This window comes from Triticum urartu, chromosome 4, assembly GCF_003073215.2.
Source record: "Triticum urartu cultivar G1812 chromosome 4, Tu2.1, whole genome shotgun sequence".
In the NCBI taxonomy this organism is placed as follows: Eukaryota; Viridiplantae; Streptophyta; class Magnoliopsida; order Poales; family Poaceae; genus Triticum; species Triticum urartu.
In genome coordinates this window covers 443327085-443349507 of record NC_053025.1, presented here as the reverse complement: position 1 = coordinate 443349507, position 22423 = coordinate 443327085, and the positions used below count along the sequence as shown (strand labels likewise).

The 22423-nt window shown below is 44.5% G+C and overlaps 2 protein-coding genes across 3 annotated transcripts; both read left to right on the top strand.

Moving 5' to 3' along the window:
- Positions 1 to 7919: 7919 nt before the first annotated feature.
- On the top strand, positions 7920 to 14244 carry LOC125551954 (U2 small nuclear ribonucleoprotein B''-like). The gene is made up of 5 exons (XM_048715378.1): positions 7920 to 8099; positions 8576 to 8748; positions 9522 to 9615; positions 12389 to 12465; positions 13786 to 14244. The coding sequence occupies exons 1-5, from the start codon at positions 8027 to 8029 to the stop codon at positions 14068 to 14070; spliced, it is 702 nt and encodes a 233-aa protein (XP_048571335.1). The 5' UTR covers positions 7920 to 8026; the 3' UTR covers positions 14071 to 14244.
- Positions 14245 to 14395: 151 nt separating this feature from the next.
- On the top strand, positions 14396 to 21786 carry LOC125551953 (SCAR-like protein 1). Of its 2 annotated transcripts, XM_048715377.1 has the most exons (10): positions 15825 to 15957; positions 16669 to 16779; positions 16930 to 17090; positions 17200 to 17323; positions 17406 to 17535; positions 17710 to 17777; positions 17884 to 20953; positions 21055 to 21138; positions 21218 to 21325; positions 21435 to 21786. In XM_048715377.1, exons 3-10 carry the CDS (start codon positions 16970 to 16972, stop codon positions 21474 to 21476), a joined length of 3747 nt encoding a protein of 1248 aa, XP_048571334.1. In that variant the 5' UTR covers positions 15825 to 15957; positions 16669 to 16779; positions 16930 to 16969; the 3' UTR covers positions 21477 to 21786. The 2 variants fall into 2 exon arrangements, with proteins under 2 accessions (XP_048571333.1, XP_048571334.1); XM_048715376.1 differs by lacking the exon at positions 16669 to 16779 and having other exon boundaries at positions 14396 to 15957.
- The last annotated feature ends 637 nt before the right edge of the window (positions 21787 to 22423 follow it).

Here is a 22423-nt window from a genome sequence, read left to right as displayed (position 1 = left end):
TAAGGTGAAGACAATCCAATGAGTAAGCCTCTGGTCGACGGCAAGCCAGGCAGCGTCGGGATTGGCCGGGGGCGAACGATTGACATGATCTTGGACGCCATATTGGAGGATAATGCAGGTCAAGAAGGTGTGTCATTTTGATGTAGTTGTTCTCAGCGGGAACGAGTTTGAATTTTGTGTGGTTTGAGATATGACATGTATGAATGTTGAGATGGAATGGGTCGGGAGGTGGAGTGGTAGAGAGGGCGACGATGGTGGTGATTGCCGAGGAGGCAACGGGAGTAGCGGATGAAGAGAGGGAAGAGGAGGTCCCAGGAGAGGAGGACTGAGGGGGTGGCGAGCGGGCGGGCGGCCAGAGTAGGGAGCTCGCCGAAGATGTCTTCGGAAGACATAGAATCTGATACCAGGATAGACGAAGGAGATCTCAATGATGTTGTTATTTGCTCTAACATTGTGAAATGTCAAATTTCCAATAGTATGTTGTATGAGGAGATTATGAATAGCTTATCGTACTAATAAAATACCATGCTGGCCCATACTTGCAAGGTGCACGTACGATTTGCCGAAGAGTTTGTCTAGGTCTCAGTCGACTTAGACTTCACGAAGTCTAAGTCAGGTGACATCATCCAACAGTAGCCCAGCCCATTTTAGTTTCTTATTAAGTCTTGGTACCTTTTTCTACTGTTGCTGGGCCGACCGTATTATTGCAGCCTAATGCCTTCATTTTTTCGGTTGTTGTGTGCTTTTGGACCAACGATTTTTTGAATATCGAGAGTTTTTGTAGATGCTGCTCGTTCTGGCACACTGGCCGGGGCAGTAGTTAACTTTTTTTTACGGTGAGGGCCAATAGTAACCTTAGATGTCTCAAAACAAGTAGTAACCTTAGCCGTTTGCATGATTTTCCTATCATCCGGCCTTTTGTTGTTTTTGTTTGGTTTTTCTGTTTTTGCTTTTGTTTGTTAAATGTTTATTTCCTTTGAAAAATCAGTTATTGCTTCACCGTAAAAAAGAAATGAAAGCTTTGTTTACATTCATAGTAATATTTTGGAAGAAAGTGCTTGTTTATTTTTTAAATCATCATGTGTTGAAACAAATATTCTTAAAAAACATCATGTATATTAAAAAAATGTTCACGGTGTGTTTACAAAAATAGAAAATAACTAAAAATACAACAACAAAATAAATTAAGCAGAAAAATAAAATATGATAATAATAGTAGTAGTGATAATAATAATAATAATAATAATAATAATAATAACACAAAGTTGCACTTTGAAAGACATGTAGTTGTAGTCGCGGCTACACTGTATCTAGTGGATGATATGCAACTGTCCCCCTTCTGACAAAAAGCATCACTGAGTTGCAGTCACGTTGAAGACACACAATTGCAGTCACCTGTCCAGCCTTGATTTTCCCAGTTATTACTCGAGCGCGCTGAGGGGGAGTGACACTTGCAGTGGTGTGTTTAATGGCAGAGATGAAAAGAAAAAAAGTTTCACACCGATAGTAGACATGTAATTACGCGTGATTTAATTTACACGCAATTGTGTGTGATCGATGTATGTGCAAATAGGTGGTAATATTTTTGAAAAAAATAAAATTAATAAAAACAGAAAAATGGGGAAAATAAAAAACAAAAATGGGAGCGAAGCTGGGGAACAATCAAGCGCAAATGCAACACAAAGAATGACAAAAAGAACAAAAAAACAAAACAAAAATGCGTGCCCGCCCAACCCACAAAAGCATGCCTAGTGTCAAGAATGCAACTGTGCCCCCTCTCCTGTCGCCCTATGGGGAAATGAAGGTAAGTTGCAGCCGGATGGTTAGACATTAAGTTGCAGTTTGGGGCGACGCTTGCAGTTGCGTACCTAGTGTCAGACATGCAATTGCAGTCGAGGGTGACACTTGCAGTTGTATGCCAAGTGTTAGACATGCAACTTCCCCTACCTCTCTCGATGCCCTCCAACAAAACAAAAGTTCAGTTGCAGTAGGGGGCGACACTTGCAATTGCATGCCTAGTGGCCGACGTGCAACCGCCCCCTCTCCCACTGCCAGCTAACAAAACAAAGGCCAGTTGCAGTTGGATTAGTAGACATGCAATTGCAGTCGGGTACGACGCTTGCAGTTGCGAGCGTAGTGTTAGACATGCAACTGCCACCTCTCCCATCATCTGACATAATAAAAAAGTCAGTTGCAGTCGGGTGGGTAGACATGTAGTTGCAGTCGAGGGAGACGCTTGCAGTTGCATGTCTAGTGTCAGACATGCAACCCCCCCTCCCCTCTCCGACTGCTCACCGAGAAAACAAAAAGGATAGTTACAGTCGTGTGGGTAGACATGCAGTTGTAGTCGAGGGCGACACTTGCAGTTGCATGCCCAGTGTCAGACATGCGACCCCCCCTCTCCGACTGCTCATCGAGAAAACAAAAGGATAGTTACAGTCGGGTGTGTAGACATGCAGTTGTTGTCGGGGGCGACACCTGCAGTTGCATGCGTAGCATCAAACATGCAACAGCCCCCGCTCCCACGGCCTACCGACAAAACAAAAGGTCAGTTACAGTCGTCTGGGTAGACATGCAGTTACATTCAGGGCGACACTTTAGTTGCATGCCTAGTGTCAGACATGCAACTGCCCCTCTCCCGCCTCTCTTCGACGAAACAAAAGTCAGTTTCAGCTAGGTGGGTAGACATGCAATTGCAGTTGGTGGTGATGCTTGCAGTTGCATGCCTAGTATCAGACATGCAACTACCCCTCCTTTCCCTCATCCTCCGACATAACAAAAAGGTTAGTTGCGGCCGGGTGGGTAGACACGCACTTGCAGTTGCATGCCTAGTCTCAAACATGCAACTACCCCCCTCTCCCGCCCACTAGCGGAACAATGGTCAGTTTCAGTTACCATTGAAAATTATTGAGTTGCCGTTGTGATTTTAAATTCCCTCCATAAATAGATGCCAACCGCTACCCATGTTCCTGTGTTTGCAATGACTCAAGCAAACTTCACAGACCATTGCCAGAGCGCATAAAAGAACAAACAACATGAAGAATGTTAACAAGGATATGAAAATGGCATATTTTATGACCAGACAAGCAAACAACGGTTTCTTAACTAGGATATGAAAAGGCAAACATATATGCATAGATGATATAAAAAAGAAACAATTACTAACAAAAATATGCATAAGTGGATTTTTTTTCCGTATAAGTGGATATATTAACAGGATGTGGTCACAAAAATTGAAAATGAACATATTATGTTGACTAACAAACAAATTCCGCTACTATCAAAAAAGAAACATTTCAAAAACTAGACAGAAAAACAAACATACATGCATACCTCTAGAATGTCTACTTGAAAACTAACAGAACTCTGCATTGACTAACAACAAACTCTATTGCATTTAAAACAAAGAAACATTTCTATTTGAAACTACTACAAACTCTGCTTGAAAATACTAGACCTCTCTTGATCCTCTGCTAAGAATGGGGAAATGGAAATAAAACTCACTAACCTCTGCTGATCCAAAATATATTTTGACTACTGGTGAAAGAGAAACTATTAATCTGCACTTTGTCCAAACTACTGGAACAAACAAATCCCCTGGGAAAATGAAGATAACTACTAATCTCTACTTAAAACAACCTACTGGAACCAACAAACATAAGAAATCGGAGAAACACCTACTCTCAGATCTACAGAATGACAGCTAAAAAAAAGAAATCAGAGGAACGCCTACCCAGCCCAGCGAACAACCCACCGAGAAAACCTCCCATGTCCCCCGACAAAAAGAAGCCCGACAAACAAACAAACAAACGGGCTGGACACACATGTTACACAGGCTGAAACAAGATAACCCACTTTCAGCGCGAATCTTGAAGTAAACAAAGATTCGACGGATGGCGCGTCGACTGAGACTTCACTAAATCTCAGTCGACTGAGATTTAGCGAGTCCGTTAAAATAATGAAAGCTAAAAAGTACAAAAAAATAAACTAAAAATGGGACAATAAAAAATAATAACAAAAGAAAGAAAAAAAGAAAAAGAAAAGACATACAAATGATACATAAAATGAAAAAGGGAGGAAAATAAAGAAAAAGAAAAGACAAAGAACGAGAGAACAGCAGCCTAAAAACACACATTGAGATGCGACCTGAAAAAAATAAAACAAAATGAGAAAGACCTACACGCATGGCCTGTTACATACACAGATAACAAAAGTGAGAAAATCACAACACGAAAACAAAAAACAGCCCAAACAACGGAAGACACAGACAAACAGAGAATCGGGCTGGACGCTCTCCTTAGCAGGCTGAAAACGAGACAGCCAACTCTCCAGCATGAATCTTAAAGCAAGAAATAATCATACGGCTGACACGTCGACTGAGACTTCGCGAAGTCTCAGTCGACTGAGATTTAGCGTCACCGTTTGCCGAATATATATCTAGATAGTATTGCCATTTCCTGATTCATGACTAATGACAAGTCGAATCTTTTAAGGATCGGTATCCCCGGGTTGTTACTAAATTATTGCACACCCAGATCTCCTTCTCTTTGTATATCGCCGCAGACCAATCTAACAATCTGTGTGGCTCTACCGATGTTTTAAAACGGGGGCTGCAGGGAGTGCAATATCGATCAAGATATGCCAAGAAAAGATGAGACATCTAAGCAATCAACCAGTGCAGGGGGGACGACCTTCCTTTTGCTCCCGGGATGGACGGGAGCTCTAGGTGCAATCAGTGCGTGGGCTCAAAAATCTTCTGAGACACTGATATGTGCCGTTATTTTTTTATGATCGGATGGCGATATAAGATGCTATCAATGATCAAACAGGGAAAGTATATACCTTTTATTGCCAACAATACTGAAATAAAAATCAGCGTCACTAAAATAAAAAGGTCGACAATTGATGAATAGATCGAAAATTGCAAATGCCGCCCCCACCCCCGGCGCGTTCACATTGCGGGCCTTTTGTCTGATTCAAAATATTTCTCTACACATTAACATAAGCCTTTTGAGCTTTGAAAAAAAGGAAAAATCAAGTCTTTTTTTTTTCGACCAACGTGGCGAGCGTGGTAGAAGCAATTTCAAACAGACAAAAAAAAGTCTTTTTTTTCAGGAAAAAAAATCATTGAACGAGCTAGCATACCCGTGGATCGGTCCAACTCAGGCATCCAAGGCAGGCAGCCAACTACTCTGTTTTGAAAGTCACTGACGACTTATATTTTTCCTGAATCCGGTCCAGCGGGGTAAAACAAAACATCCAGCTGACGGGGCGAGTGGTGCCTTGGATTGTACGTTTATAAGGATTTTGCTGTGGTCTGGTGTGGTTTGTGCGAGAGAGAGAGAGAGAGGGGTTGACCGCCAACCGATCCGGCGGTCAAAGGCCAGGATCCTCCTCCATTGCTCCCACTCTAGAAGGTGTTTTGACCCGACCCTGATAGGCCGGTTGACCCCTGCCAGTGGCGCAACTCGCAGGCACCCTGCTCCTTTCCTGCTGATGAAAAGGACGTCAGTCGCGTCAGCCATGTCGAGTTCAGGTTTGGTATTATGTCGATTCGAGTAATTAATTATGGGGTTTGCTGTATGATAGGAGTAGCACTTGTTTTTGATTTCGAGAATAAGAACCGACGCATTGATCTGCACAGATCCGCGTTCTGTCCGTCGTCGTTTGTGTGTGAGATGTTTGGGGCATGGCCATTGTGCTCCGGTTTACTCCAGTCGAGAGGCAGCTTTGAGCAACTCTGGTAAATGCGCCATATCAATCTGATCATCGTAATATTCGCAGTTGAAACAAACGGTCTACTAGAGTCGCCATAGCCTGTAGTTAAAATTATACTAGTATCGAATACTAGTTTTTTCTTCTTCCAGAAAACATTCGATCTATTCATCATCAATCATATAGTATTAAACATACATAACAAAATAATAAAAGTTACATCCACATCCGTAGACCATCTAGTGATGAACTAAAAGCACCGAATCAAGCTGGAGGCGCGTCGCTGGAGCCGGACAAACTTGTTGTACTAGACAATTTATTTCAACGCAGCAGAACAACAATCGTCACCGATGAAGAGTAACGTAAATCGAAATAATTCAACCTGAAGACACATGAAATAGACGACGACGACCAGATCCATCAAAGACAGATCCGCCGAAGACACAACTCCATACGCCCACTGACGACACTAGAGGCGCCACCGGGACGGGGGCTAAGCGGGGAGAACCTTATTACATCTTCATGGAGCCGCCACCATCTCGCCTTTCTGAGCAGGACACAAACCCTAGCAAAATTTAAAAAAAACATATGAAAATGGAGATCTCCCGCCGGCAAGGACCGGGATCCATCGCGCCCCCATGGTCCTAAGACCACCGCAGACGAGGCGGACCGACGGCAACGCCGACGGGAGGTAGAGGTACCCTAATCTTTTTCGAAGAGGAGGTGGCTGGGGGCTGTTTGTTAGTTTTGGCGTGGTTGTATTGAATACTAGTTGAAACGATTGTTCAAATGGTTGTTGAAATCCTTGCAGAAATCAAGTTAAAAAATAATTTAGTTGTTGTTCAATGAGATGGGGAAGGCAGAGGTCTTGTTAGTCAAATGGAAAACTGGTTTCACACATTTTTTTGAGGACTTCATTTGTCGCGCATCTAAGTTTGCGTCTCCATAATATTCACTGCTTAATTGTTAAGGCCGCCGATATCTAGCGCTGCTCTTGACAAACCGAATTGACATGGAAGGGAAATATACAGGCGACTGAACTGACCATTTCTTTCTTTCTTTCTTTCTTTCTTTTGAGCTGGTTGAACCGATCAAGTTGAAGTATATATAATCGCCGCACAATCATGGATTTCCTTCTTCGCGAGTGTCATTACCCTGGACTAAGATCGAGTCCCACTAGCCCGACCTGCGGGGTCGTAATTGGAAGGGGCACGTTCGCTGGCCGTCCTTTTGCTGCAATTGGAACTAGCCTGTGCCCTGCAGCCCTGCTCATGGGCTGCAAAATTGGCCCCGACAGCTAAACTTAGCAGGTTCAGGCGGCAACTTGGGCGCCCAGCCGTGCGATGGAAAGGGGCTCCGCACGAGCGCGGCTGATCTGGGCACTAGTACGTGACAGCCACCGTCCGATTAGGACGGACGGAATCCTTCCTTAATTAAAAAAGGCGGTGATTCCGACCGAAAAGCGACGATCCAGCACTTCTCGCAGGGATCCACTCCACCATGGAACGGGCAGCTTCCAGGAACACCGACTGTCCCGGCGACCAAGTGGCGGCCAATGCCAAGCGGCGTTTCCAGCTCCGGAATCGGGTTTTGCCGAGAGGCGCCGCGGAAGAGCCCTGGCAGCTAGCCCGTTCACACTCGTGCAAGTGCAAAGCTAGCTGCCGCTGCTTGTTGGCGACGCCATTCGAACTTCAGCTGCTGTTTTTCCGTTCGGGAAAAAGTGGCCGCGATCAGTGAAACTTTTGACAGAGTAAACGTGATTAGTTCTTCGGTTAATGGACATGAGATTACTTAGAGCAGCGACGTTTACCTGGTCTTGCCAGAACCAGGAACGTTTCTGTTGGAACCTTTCAAAAGTGAGGAATTAGAATGAGAGTATATATACGAGGTAAAGTTAGATGATGGACCGATTTTACCATGCAGCGAGTGAAAAAGCACTCACTTTTTTGTAGCAAATCAGTCTGTCCTTTTTTGGGGGGCAAAATTTCGAGAGACGTTAAGATATTTTTTTTTGAAAAAAGCAGAACAAAGTAACCGGACTACTATTAAAAGCCCAATAGGTATACAAAAAATTCATTCAAACCCAGCCAATATGGGTCTACGTGGTCCACAGACAAGCAGGCTGAGCCCATATTATCCATACAGCCCATCGACCTGGCCTGTACCGACCTCGAGGCCCGAAGAGATAAGCGGAAGCGGGACTGGAAACCCAAAAATCAGCGACTAGAATATCCCGGCCCGAAACAGCAAGGTCTCTCTCTCGCGCTCGCCTCTCTCCTCCTCGTCTTCGGCGGCGGCGACGGCGGTGGCGATGCTGTCCGGCGACGTTCCCCCGAACCAGACCGTCTACTTCAGGAACCTCAACGAGAAGGTCAAGAAAGAAGGTATTCTTCACCCGGCCGCTTAGCGTCCCGCCGCACCCGCTGGCAAAATCCCTCTCCTAAAACCCTAGCCTCCCGATCCAGGCTGTTGCTCGTCCGCGCCTCGCTTTCGGTTCGTAGGATATGGTGCGGACTCTCGAGAGATGAAACGTTAGTTCATAGTGTTAAATGCTGGCCGTAGGAGCTGACTGAGCTGCCCGATTTTGGTTTCGTTTCATGCTTTTGCTGGAACCTGTGTTTGGCTCAGCCCGTCTCATCCTTTTAGGAATGTCTCACTCTCTGCAAGCTGCGTCAGAGCTTTGAAGGGGCAAAATTATTGCCTCCCTCTACAGAGCATAGTTGTAATGTCCAAGCGAGCATGGCCATATATTTGTCTAAATCGAGTTTGCATAAACAATAGTAGCTCTTTGGTTGTAGGCTGTAGTATGCTAGTAATTTCAGTCGGTTCATGCTGTAACGATTGTTCATCTTTCCTGCAGAGCTGAAGAGATCACTTTATGCATTGTGCTCTCAGTATGGAAGGATAGTGGATGTTGTGGCCTTGAAAACTCATAAACTGAGGGGGCAAGCCTGGGTGGCATTCAGTGAAATTACAGCGGCTACCAACGCTTTCCGGGGCCTACAGGACTTCGATTTTTACGGCAAAAAAATGGTGAAACATCTCCACTTTAGATTATATATAAAATGTCAGGTGTTTTGTTTTACTTTTCATTCTCCGTGTTCTCTTCTGTGCATAAGAAGCTTGGTGGGTATGGTTGGTCCAAGACAAGCAATCTGTTTCTGATTATCACAAGTAGTTAATTTAGTCTTCCTAGTTCCTATATGGTTCTTAGATTTGCATTAGCAGTTTAGCACAACAATGCTCCACTTCAAAGTCTCCGCTGGTAAATTTTTGCACAATAAAGTTATACCTTGAGTTTAAGTCTTGTGTTTTGTTTGCAATCTGCAGAGGCTTGCCCATGTGTGCTAACCCAGAGTTCTTTGCCTAACTGGCACAATTATGGCGACCATTTAGGTTGCCACATACACTATGTCACTTGCCTAAGTTTAGGTATGGCGAAATTGTTCATGATCCGTGAACCAAACCCACCCGTAGAAAATACAGCCTTGTAGCCTTCGTCTTTTACAATGTTTTGATTAACAGTTTGTAGAATACTGTGGATAGACGATAGACGTTTGTTCTTCAAATGGTGCTAGCAGACACTACTTGCTTAGGTTATACTGATATACTCTTTCAAGAATCATATGTCCAGATGATCTCTGACTAGATGCTGAAGCATGTAATCTTTATCTATCTAGTTGTTACTCCTATTTGAATCTATTGTTTTAACCTGTAAGTGAAACTGTGTCGCATTGACACGCAAACAAAATTAGTCTTAACAATACCATGGTTGACAACTTACTTCTTTCCCTTCCCTTATGCAGCGGGTACAATATGCAAAAACAAAGTCTGACTGTTTTGCAAAAGCCGATGGGTCTTATGCTCCTAAAGAGAAAAGGAAGAAGCAAGAGGAGAAAGGTATTTCTAATTGTAGATTTTATTTATGTTTTAGTCTACACTCTACACTACAACTGCCTGTTGAGATAATAAACTAGCAGCAATCCTAGTTGGATATGTTGGGTTAGTACATCAGGGGAGCCAAAATGATGATAACATCTACACTAGTGTGCATATTAGCTTGCTTTTCTGTTCTCGAAATCAGAACCTTCCCTGTTAGAACATATAACTACTTCTATGGAGATTAATGCTGCTTTATTTAACCATTTAAGAAAAACTATAATTGCCCATTGAATTATGTAGTCTAATTTCAACTATGATGTATGATAGCATCCACTTGCACTCTGTGTTATTTAAATTGGTGCCAATAACCCCTTCACACCCCGATCTTGGGTGCCTTTTATTTGCATGTTATCATTCTCAGCAATTGATCCAGTGTGGTGTCAGCAGGCGTGCTGATGCGTTTTAACATTTTGAAAGTGTACAAAACTAGTAATCTGAAATTTACCAAGGTAGGCAAATAACGTAAAATGACCACCCACCTTATCATGTGGCTTTACTACATCACCACATCTGTTTTCTGATCACCCCCCCTAGGCCCCTCCTCCCTGTTGGCATGGTCAATTCTTGTGGTGCATCATACATGCTGCTGTCTATTGCTTGTGCCAAAGGTTAAAAAACCCCGGGGAAAAGCGCGCTCAGTGCAGGCCTGCTACTCTGTTTTGCTGAAATCTGGGGTCTAGGCTCCTTGCAAAGCCCCCACTGTGTGCTGCAGCAGCCTCTAGCTACATACCCCAGACACCCTCCACCCTGCCGCAGCGCAACTCCTAGACTCCTGTGCGATGCCTAGGCAGTCTGGGCGCTAGGAGCAGGTTCGCCACCCGCCTAAAAAACCGTGCTTCTGCCAAGAATGCTTTATATCCATTCACTTGCCTCGCTCGCTGCCTCATTATACTGATGCCACCAAAGCATCCTGTCACCTTGGTTCCTGCCTGATTAGTCGTATTGCTTGTGTTTTCAACAATGTTCAAAAAAGCGGTGAGCGTAAGCGGAGCGGAAGGCCACAGCTTAGAGCAATGGCCGCTTAAGCGCAGCTTAACCGGGATTAAGCGTTTTTTAAAAGTTGGCCAGAATTTGGCTGTTTTTGAATAATATGCACAAGAAAACAGGAGACATAGCACATAGGTAACTGAAAAAATAAATCTGAAATAGCATATAAGGTTGAGGTTCGGTGGTTCACACACCACAACAAATAGCCAAATAACACATAAGGATAATGTTCAGTGGTTCACACAGCAAGCATAAATGCATAATATTGTCTTAGAATGAGCATATAGGATAAATGGCAGCAGCCAAGCAGCTGCTCAGGCAGCTGCAGCAGCAGCCAAGCTGGATGCAGAGCAGAAGCCGCCGTCACAATGCTCTCTTCTTTCCCCTCCTTCTAACCCAGTAACCCTAGCCAAACAGGCCACTTTTGGGCCGGGCCTTATATACCCCCCCCCCCTTTCCCCCTCTCGCCTGTGTCTATTTCAGCTCCCACCTGACTTTTGGGCCCGCCTTCTTTGACTTTTCGTCACTTAAGCGCGCTGAGATCATGCTCAGCCAGCACTTAGCGCTAAAGTGATCGCTAAATCACACTTTTTTCGCTCAACGCTAAAAGTTGCGCCTAGGCCAGAAGCGAAGCGTTTAGCTGTCGCTCAGCGCTTAAGCGCCGCCTAAAAACGCTTTCTTGAACATTGGTTTTCAACAATGTGAGATGGCATGGAATAATGGAATGCACACACTGGCGCCCATTTCATTCGTGTAATGGTAAGATCAGGTAAACAATAGGCAAAGAAGTGTATTTCAGCACAACTTTCCGTAGACACCAGAGAGGGAGTGCAGGCGATCTGACCTCCCAGTGACACTAAGATGGATGTGCTCTGAATAGTAATGGGTCTTGGGTGTTGGCAGCTTGAGGTCCTCCGTGAGATGACCAGAGCACATTCAGTAACCTAGAACCTCTAACTCATCTTCGATGCCATTGTTACTGGACTTGTCGTGGGCGCTACCGCTCTACCTGAAGAGTGGTTTCTGGAGAGAAAAGGGATGGAGGCAGAGGTGGCCATGACTGTTGTTGGGTCCTGCCATTCGTTTATATTGATTTCTGTTTTAATTTAAGACACATGTCATTACATGCATGCCTTGGAAGCATGGGAAAGTATCTGGTAAAAACCAAGTTACGACAGAAACTCCGTGAAAAATTTCTTTCGAGAATTCTAAAAAGAACTTTATGCTTCAAAGGTAATACTCTATCGTGTAAAATTTCAACTTCAAACTTATCTATTTGGGGGGAATGAAATCATTGCTGAATTTGTTTTTTCCCTACCACCCAAATGAATTTTATTTTGTACTTGAAATTTTAGATGTTTATTATAGAACATTACCTCCGCATTTTGTTTCAGAATTTTCGGTAGCTTGGAAATATGTTTTTTTGTTTGGCTTGGTTTTCACCGGTTTCCACTGTGACGTAGTTACCACCGGATATTTTTCTTTGTAAGCACATATCTATGGATGCTGCCATAGTCAATTTTATGAACTGATGTTTCTAAGATGTGGTAAATTTAGAACAAGGGTGTTATGCACTCGCACTTCAACTGTTGTAGGTGACGAAATAGATGGTATCATACTTACTTGAAATGAGATGACTTGAATAGTTCAATGGGCATAACATGCACCTTTTCCTTATTTTACTGTTTGAAATGTTCAAAGTGTGTATTTACATATTGGCCATTGCCTCTTATTCCCCTTGTAGCTGCTGAGAAAAAACGGCGAACTGAAGATGGACAACAACCTGGTGCTAGTGCTCCTGTTGCCCCAAGCAATGGAACTGTAAGTTCTCGGTTTAAAAGCCACACTTTGGTTTTTATTTGTTGTTTAACCATGTTGTGTGTTATCTCTGCAACCATTGGTATTGTATGCCAAAAATTCGCAAATTGTACTAGCCTTACTGAAGATATGAAGTGATGTGTTTGTCTATGTAGTATGTTGTACTTGTTCACCACAAAGCCTGCCTTCCTTTTTATCGTTTTATATGTAGAAATTAGTTTTTTTTAATAGGTAGAAATGTCAGACAATATATGCTTGCTGTCTAAAGTGTTTGAGTGTGTCACTCGTTTTCTTTTCTATCAAAAATTTCACCGACAGAATCTGAATGATCTAGTCACTATAACTACTGTTAAGCTGCTAATGATTATCCTTTTAACATTTTTAATCAGTTTGCTAGATTGTATGGCACACCTTTAGTTACTTGGGTGTCTCTGAAGTTTATGTGTAAGCGTTCAACTGCGACCAAGCATCTATAAATGCATCACGTCTAGCTCTGCAGACCTCGTTATTATTTGTAGTTGCTCCTTCGTCTGAAGGGTGTAAATTGTACCTTACCACTTTTTTTTGGCTATGACCAAAATATCGATCTTTGTTTGGACGAGGGCCAACTTTTTGGCATGCCAATGCTGCTTTCCCAACTCTAGTTCATGTTTAGCCAATGTTGGCCAATCCATAGCAGGCAACCTTTGGCACCAATCAAACACACTGGCAGTTTCGACCTTGGTGAAGTGTTCCTTTGACAATGTATACCTCTAAAAGTTTGCAGTAGTTGAGCTGCAAGTTGGTGCTGATATTGTATTCTGTTATGTTTCACTAGGGCACCAGGCCTGCTAGAAAGCTGATATGGTTGCATACCTAAGCGTTATGTCAGAAACTAATCTGACTTGAGCTGGCTGGTCTACTTGAGTCATGGATTAAGCTGAAATATTTTCAGTGTCTTTGAGTTGGAAGATAGTCTTGTCATTCGTTCCATTCACTATATTTAATTTATGTTTAGGTATCTTAGCTCACCAATGCCGTGAGCACTCTGCCTTTACTGACCTAATCCCACAAAGATATTCAACCGTCTTAACTGTTCCTAGTCATGCCACGCTCATACTGTCCTGTTAAATTGGGGAGTAGTTGTTAGTAAGATATCATATCTTGCTAGCATCAAAATCTTTGTTGAATGCAGCATCGCCTTCATGAATGATATATATGTGAACAAACCAAGTATTAGCGTACTTATTAGTTTGAGATTAACATTTAGCGGTGCATGAATTTTGGTATGCAACTTTGAGATTCTTTTTGAAGTAATTTAGTTAACCTTTTCTACTTGTGCAGGGTCATCAACCTTCTCGTTTTGCCAAGCCTCCGCAAGAGCCAGCTGCTCCGCCGAACAACATCCTCTTCCTCCAGAACATGCCGGACCAGACCACGAGCATGATGCTCCAGATCCTGTTCCAGCAATACCCTGGTTTCCGGGAGGTGCGGATGATCGAAGCCAAGCCAGGCATTGCTTTTGTGGAGTACGAGGACGAGAACCAGTCCATGGTTGCAATGGAAGCCCTCCAGGGTTTCAAGATCAGCCCAGAGAACCCAATGGCCATCTCATACGCCAAAAAGTGAAAACGATCGATGTGATCTCGGAACCGGCCAAAAGAAATCTGTAACTGTAAGATTTTCCACCTTAAGCTTTCAAGCTGCTGTGCTGTGCTTGTGCTGGCTTTCTAACCCTGTATTTCTTGGAAGTGACTTGCTTGTTGTTTAAGAAGTTAAAAAAGTATGTGCTACTTTAAATCAGGTTTGGCTGTACGTTTTCATGTGAACCCTGGTATTGTCCTTGTCAAGTCTGGTATCGTGGCCTATGCATGATCATTTTATCTATCTACAGTGGTAGGAGAAGTTAACAAGGCATGGACGATGTACCCCTCGCTTAAAAGGCAAGAGAAAATCATCAGGCCTATCTATCTATATTCCTCCTGCCTCTAGTCCATGGTCAGAGATGAATGAATGAATGAGGTGTATATTCCAGTAATATATATTTTGGCCGGAAATCGGAAGTGTCACCTTAGTAGTTGCCGGCATGATGCCTGATGGTTGAACAAGTATTTTAGTAGTGGGATGGTTGGTTTGGTGGCCTGTTTTTTGTTTAATGGGAGGCGTGCGTGCCGCCTTGTACCACTACGGCTTAGCAATTATGGGATTGCTGTTGCATTCGTGGCCCTCATATTAGGTGCGTATCTCCTCCCCGTTGGCCGCCTTGTATGAGTAGCTTTGAAGTTGAAGAATGTGCAGTATGTGTGCATGGTCGCCATGTTTCTTTCTAGTGGAGGGAGGTGGACGGCTAGCAAAGGCAGGCGAAATTTCCTTAACTTTCTAAAAGGAAATAGTTCCCTTCCCTCTGGTGTTTGTTCTCGCTCGCTCGCTCGTGCAACCTATGCTGGTCCTACGCCTATGCTGGCTGGTTGGTTGTTGCAGGGCTACAGATAGTGTGCTGTGGGGTTGGGGAATTTGTAGGGTGTTGTGGTTGGGCACCGTTTTGTCCCGTCAAAATCGGGACGAAATCTTGTAGCGTACTGCGCCTGTGAGTCGTGTTTTCGTCGTGTAACGGCATCATGTGACACGTAAAAAGGCATCAACTAGCTGGTTTTGCCCTGTGACCGTTGTCTGGTTGGATATGGATGTCCTTCCTGATTCTTACGGGATTAAACACGCGCTTATGTAAGTGGAAATCTGAATAATCACACGGAGCAGGAGCTGTGTAAGTAAAATTTACTCTGCGCAAACGCAAATGTGCTCATGGGAAGCTTGGCGTTGGCACTAGGCAGTTAAAACTGCCATCGCAGACGGCGTGGAAAGTCATTCCGAAGCCACCTTCGAATTCAGTTACGCACGGGCACGGCAGTGAAGGGGATCACACTTAACAAGTTCCGCTATAGTACCAAGCAACATTGACTCATTGTCCATTAACAAGTTCACATGATGCACTACGCCGGAGTATGGGCGGGCCCCTCTCGTTGCTGCGGAGATAAAACCAAGAGAGAGAGACACCGCAATTAGCTACGAGTAACCCCCTTTAATCCCGCTCCCTCCCCTGAGAAGTACGAGAAAGAGGCACAGAAAAAACAGAAAGGCCACCGCCGCGAACAACACCGGCCACGCCCAACCTTTTGGGCCTTCATTTAGCGAGGCCAATCCTAAAGTGTAGGAGGATCCTCCTACACCTCTGCGCTCCTGCCTCTGCCTGAGCCACCGGGATCGGCAATCAACCGGGAAAAGCTGCCATTGCTGCTGCTGCAGGAGCAGGAGCAGCAGGAGGCGGGAGGGGAGCTCCCGTCCGGAGCAATCAAGGACGACAATGCCTCTGTCAAGGCACACGGTGGCCAACGAGTACTCCCTCGGCGGCCGCGACCTCTACAAGCGGGCCGACCAGCACGACCCCGAGGCCGTCCTCGACGGCGTCGCCACCGCCGGCCTCGTCGGCCTCCTCCGCCAGCTCGGCGACCTCGCAGAGTACGTCCATGCCGCTCCCTCCCTTGCTATCTCTTCTGAGTTTCTCTTTTCTTTTCTTCCGTCGGACGAATTCTACTTCTTGCGAACATTTTTGGATTCTTATTTTTGCGTCATGAATCATCAGTATTGCTGGGTCAGTGGTGTTGACAGCGAGTAGATCACCTAATGCTTTTGTTATGAGCAAATTCGGTGGTTTTCAGACCCTTTTTCCAGACCAACTAAACTAGGTGATTGATGTATGGATTAGCGCCCTTGACTTCGAGGTGGTTAACTGTTGCTGTTGATAGTCTTGTCCTTGCTAGGCAACACAGAGCAGTTTCCTTTTCTTGGTTGTGATCAAGCACTCTCTTGTCATCATATAACTTCCACCATTATTTAATCTTATGTTCCCATTCATTCACTGATAGAGAAAACAACTTTGATTATTGTATATAGAGTTTCAAGGTTGAAGCAAAGACAATACAATACTGCTCTAAAAGTAACCAAAGTTTGACCCCTAGAAATCACAAGACGCTGCATTACAATCGAGTTTCCCTTATCAAATTAATCCCCCCCTTAAGTTGTTCTTGGGATCGATGGAGACGATCATTGGCTTTTCGGTTTTTCATCAACTTCAGATTTTCTTTCTTTTATGTTTTTTTTAATGCGAGGGGTCCAGTACAACTGTACAACTCAGCTATAATATCCTTGTGTTTGGCTTCAATGTTTCAGAGGTTCTTGAATTGCACCTAAGCCACATGTTAGGACGTACTCCATACTATTAGTTCAATCTTCAGTGTTCTTGGTCTTATGATCTTTTGGTGTAGCAGTGGCATTTAATTAGTAAGCACTTTTCTTCTCAGACGAAATTTCTGCAACCACTTCAATTTTTCGCTATAACGTACTAGTGCAATTATAGGAAGATGCATCAGAATTCATAACTCAGACGTCTTGACCATGATGCCATCGTATGGCACCATCATCTGTGAGCAGATTTGCAGCAGAGGTCTTCCACGGGCTGTATGACGAGGTGATGACCGCGTCGGCGCGGGGGCATGGGCTCGTGCTCCGGGTGCAGCAGCTGGAGGCAGAGTTGCCCCTACTGGAGAAAGACGTCTGTCAGAGAGATTACCTGTACGTTGCTTCTAACAGGGGTGGGTTCAGCACAGAGCACAAACTTCCTCTCTGTAAACTTGCATCTTTGGACTGCTTGTAGTTTTTCTCTTTTTGCTGTACTGCGATAACGTTGCCATGCTCATGCAGGAGTTGATTGGCATGCGAACCTGAGGGTGGACCATGGGGTTGTGACGACGGGCGACACGCCTCGCTTCATCATGGATTCCATCAAGCAGTGCCATGGGCCTCCAAGATTGTTCATGCTTGACAAGTATGATGAGTTTCTGTCTTTTGTAAGTTGGGAGGTAACGAAGTGATGTACTCGTGTTTATGGAAGTTTGGTCAACTTTCAGGTATGATATCGGCGGCGAGGGAACGTGCATGAAGAGATACTCGGACCCGGCCTTCTTCAAGACAGATTCCGCGTGTTCCAGAATGCTGCAGGAAGGAATTAGAACAGAAAGAAAACCAATTAGAACCATGGTAATCAACTGTTAATCTCTAGTGTTGTTATTGCATTAAGTTCATATATACTAGTTCACTCAGTTGTAATCTTTGTTGATATAACCCTACTAGTCTAAATCAGAATAAGAGTTTCTTGTGCTAACTGTTTATCTGGAAAGGATATTCAACATATTTTGTTCCTTCCTTTTGCAGGAGATCAGGCCGGACCTGCAGAATGCTGAGATTTTCAGACCTTCTGATGGAGCCAACAATGACTCAAGGTACACCCCCATCCCCCATAAGAACAACAAAAATCTAATGCTAAAGTGTAACTTTATTGTTCTCTGTTTATTCCTTCTCAAACAAACTTTCCATTTCCCTGCATAGGTTCAAGACTGATTTATCGGGTGAAGCGTTGGATGAGGTCCCGCCAAGGCGCCAGCGGCTGAAGCACCGACAACTAAACGGGACCGTGTTCCGAAGCTTCAGACCGCAGATGCAGGACCTTTATGGAAAGGCTTCACCAGAGGAGAAAACCTTCTCCATGGATCGGTCAGAGGTGCAGATATCTTTCACCGACTCACCCGACACAAACGCCGAAGAGAGAGATATCATGGTGGACACTTCCAGCAGCACTGAGAAGGGCAAGGGAGGCTACTACGCCACAGCACGCAAGAGGAGGTCGACTTCCCAAGAAACCCCGTCAAGCTGTTCAGCAGGAAGCAGCAAGGGATACAGCTCTGAAGTTGATATTTACGTGGACACACTCACCACAATGGGGTCTGAAGTGGAGACAGACTCAGAGCACAGGGACCATGGTGGACAAGGTGCCTTTGCACCGGCACCGTCGGGCAAGATGTGCTCTGATGCTCAGGGTGCCGCCGTCTCCAGGTCTAGTACCTTCAGTAAAAAGGAGGACTCTTGCTCTTCAGATGTTGGCTCAGCAAACAGAGACGAGGCTGATCACTCCGAAGGAGATGTCGCTGTCTGTGTAACGGAGGCCAAGCTTGTTGGTGGTGAACATGAGAGGACTAGCTCGTTGGAGGAATTGTTTTCGCAAGAAAAGCCGGTTTCTTGCGAGCATGAGAGGACTGTTTCCTTGGAGGAACTGCTCACTGGTGACATACTTCTTTCAGAGCCCGACACAAGGGAATTAGCCACGGAGTCCAATAGCAATGCTATTGTCAGTAATGCTACACCCGATGGTACAGTTGATGCTACTAAAAGGGCCAAGGGGAACAATGTTTCGGCCATTTCCTTCAAGAAAACAGCGAGCAAGAGGTGTGTCGAAAGCATGGAGCTGTTTGCCTCAAAAGTCGGCATTCTGCCCAGGAAACTCTCCAAGAAGCATGACCCGTTCTCTGATTCTCTCCGTAACATGGCAAAGGAGCTGCTTGAGCTCAAGTGTGATGGCACTCAAGATACTGACTTGTATGAGTTTGAAGCGAATGGCGATGGATTCGACGTCAAGTGTCGGAAAATGGCTCACCCTCCTATTGAAATCATGGAGGAGAGTTTCAGGAAGAGCATTTCTTTTGATTCACCTCAAGATGTTGGTTCAAGGGAATGCCAGCTGGAAGTAGTGGACCAAGAGTCAGACCATGATGTCCCAACTGCTGACAGTCCACAAGATTCAGTGCCTGATGAAAATGGTTTTCAGCACACCGATGTCTACCTGACAGACATCACATCACCGAGTCCCAAAAAAGAAGAAGAGGAAGAAGAAGAAGATGAAGAAGAAGAAGAGGAGGAGGAGGAGGAAGAAGAGGAAGGATGGACGGTTGCAGCACCTGATGAGCATTCATCTGCTGGCATGCTCAATCATGCATCAGAGCTTATTCAAGAGCACACTGAGGATATACATACCGAAGGTGCTTCTGAAAATGCATCTGATATGGGTGAAGATTTGAAAGAAGTCTGCATTTGCGAAGAGCGTGTCAATGCGGAAGATGCTGATGGATGCAGTGAATCTGATGAATATGCATCGGAGGAAGAAATCACAGAGAACACAGGAGAACATGTGGTTCCAGATGATGTGATCTCACCGATTTCATCCAAGCAATCTGATGATCCTTGCCAAGTAACTCCATTCACTCTCAAAGATGCAGATTTGGCAGCAGCAAGGGAAGGCCAGGACAACTACATCCCTGAAATGGAGCATGTCACCTTGCTGGAAACAGTCGTGGAAACGGGACTACCTAAAGTTGTGACTGAACCAGTAGTCAGCAGCGAGGCTGCCGTGCCAGATGATGAACAGTGCTGTCTACATCCAGAAACTAGTTTACCACAAGATACTGTTCTTGGTAGCTGTGAACTTCTAGACCAAAATGAGCAACTGCAACTGCACAGCTCATCCATGAGGTCTGCCACTCCAGATCCAACTGTAAAGACAGGGGAAATGCATGAATTGTATGAAGAACCGCCTAATCCATGCAACAGCATCAGCACTGACATTTTTGCAGATCAATTGGCTCCTGACTCCACAGATTTGCCGCTGCCCAACATTTCAAGTTTTGATTGGATGCTTAGTGGTTTAATGAAGAAGTCATTGAACGTGCTTCCTGCTCCATCAAGTAATATAAATCTACAAGAGATTAGTTCTTCTGAAGATACTGAAGAAGCACCACCACTTCCACCTCTTCCGCCGGTGCAGTGGCGAGCGACCAAGCCTCAGACAGGATCCGCATCTTTATTTGCAAAATTCGGGAGACCACCAAGGCCAAAACCTCCAGTGAAACAGCTAGAAAATGAAAATAACTCTGCACCCGGCGAAACAAATCAAGAATCTGAAAATGTTCAGGAAATAAGCTGGAACAATGGTTTTAGTTCACAGAAGGAAATGGCACAGGCAACAACACTTTGTAGTCAGACTCGGACAGATCTGTTACCTGAGAGTGATTCTCAAGAGAATAATGTCCAAGAAGGACACAAAGAGTATGATGTGCAGTCTTCTAATCTATTTTGCTCATCAGAAGTCAAGTGCAACACAGACGTTACTTCAGTAGGCGACGACATGCACGCTTTGAAGCCGCCTGAGCTTATAGTAATTCCAGAGGAGGCTTGGTCTGAGCTCGTAGATATAAAACCGATACTGAAGCAGGAGGAAGAGAGAAAACAACAGCTCATAAATGGAGTTTCTGATTGCAGTAGCATTCATACCAGTGGTTTGCCAATTGAAAAGACCACTGTGGAGCATGAAAGATTTGACCAAAAGGAGGAATTGTCAGCAGCAGATAGCAACACAACTACAGATTCAGAAGAAAACAAACCAAATGGGCTTCCTTGTCAAGATGATATTCAGAATCCTGACTTCTCAGTGCAACAGGAAGATAAATCCAATGACATTAGGGAGTTCTCTTCGGCATTAGAAGAGGAACTAGCAAAGTTGCCTCCTCATTCAGTGCCAGAACCACCTAGATATCCTCTGCTTCAAGTTATTTCTCATGATAGAAGCATGGTATACAATATAACTACTTCCATGTTCTGCGTTTTTTTCCCACCACTTTAAGATCATCACCCTGAGTATATTGACTTAATTTTTTCTTTTCATGTTTGTAGCTAAGAAAGGCTCCAACTTTGGTTCAGCCATCAAGTAAGCTTTCAGATGAGAAGAACACAGTGTTGGATCAGATAAAGAACAAGGTAAGCCTTCACCCTGCACATAAACAACATCGTTGTTCAGCTAGATTATATCCTAAATATAAAAATGATTTGTTTGCAGACTTTCAACTTGAAACCGGTTGTTGCAAAGAGACCAAATGTGATGGGTGGTCCAAGAACAAACTTGCAAGTGGCGGCCATTCTCGAGAGGGCCAACGCGATTCGCCAGGTTAAACCCTCTTGTTTCATCCTGTATATATCTTGCTAGAAGTTTCAGCTGACAATAGCTTTACCATATGGCACGGTACCGAGATGACACCTTCTTCTTTTAAAAACAGGCGGTTGCTGATGACGATGACGAGGATAGCTGGAGTGAGTAGCTTTCCTCAGAGCAATTTGGCGGCTGATGTTTCACATGTTATGCGCAGGTCTTGTGCTCGTGTTCTTGCATGAAGAAAATGGTAGAATATATCAGTAGAGTCAAATGCACCTTTTTCTTCATCTCGAGAACACCATGCCAAGACAGTTTGATCTGTGCTAGCGTATTTTGACGTTTTCGGGGCATGCCATATGTTTATTATCTTTTGATGTGCCTCCTGAAGTTTGATTTTTGATAAGGACTGTGTGTACGCCTATAGACTAGTGTGATTGTTGTAACTTGAGTGTATATAGAAGAAGCAAAAGTGCACATTTTGTCTGGTCAAAACCAAGTCTTCTGAAGCCAAGGAGACCTGTTGTCGCCCTATCTCTTCATCATTGTCGCCGACCTACTGCAACAGATGATCTAGCAAGACTGCAACCTTCTACATCTTAGCCACCCTTTGTTCTCACACCTACCGCCAACAATTTTGCAGTACGCCGACAACACTCTCATCATCACCAAGGCTTCGATTAACGCATCCATACAGCTAAAAAGCATACTCCACAAATTTGCTATGGCAACTGGCCTCACTATAAACTTCACAAAAACCATGTTTGTAATGCACGTCTGCCCTGTTTTCGCAGCCGACATTGCCACCACACTGCAGTGCACGACCTCCACCTTCCCGCAAATTTGCGTAGGACTACCCTTAGCACCCACATGCTTACCTGCTAACGCTTTCCTCCCAATCATAGAACGATGCTGGAATTTTTTGACAGGCTGGCGGGCCAAACTTCTCTCTAAGGGCGACAGATTTATCCTACTGTCGTCTGTACTTGACTCCATCCTGGTCTACTTTATGTCTGTCTTCCTTATTCCAAAGAGTGTTCTAGAAACACTAGACTTGATTCAACGAGCCTTCTTCTGGACCGCAGAGGAAACCTGCATCGATGCACAATGCTTAGT

Bases quoted from the DNA above. Each gene is read 5' to 3' on its own strand.
- LOC125551954 (XM_048715378.1), top strand. From the start codon at position 8,027: ATGCTGTCCGGCGACGTTCCCCCGAACCAGACCGTCTACTTCAGGAAC. The intron at 8,100-8,575 runs GTATTCTTCACC...TCTTTCCTGCAG, and splicing joins CGAGAAGGTCAAGAAAGAAG to AGCTGAAGAGATCACTTTAT. The intron at 9,616-12,388 runs GTATTTCTAATT...TTCCCCTTGTAG, and splicing joins GAAGAAGCAAGAGGAGAAAG to CTGCTGAGAAAAAACGGCGA.
- LOC125551953 (XM_048715376.1), top strand. From the start codon at position 15,803: ATGCCTCTGTCAAGGCACACGGTGGCCAACGAGTACTCCCTCGGCGGC. The intron at 21,139-21,217 runs GTAAGCCTTCAC...ATTTGTTTGCAG, and splicing joins TGGATCAGATAAAGAACAAG to ACTTTCAACTTGAAACCGGT. The intron at 21,326-21,434 runs GTTAAACCCTCT...TTTTAAAAACAG, and splicing joins GGGCCAACGCGATTCGCCAG to GCGGTTGCTGATGACGATGA.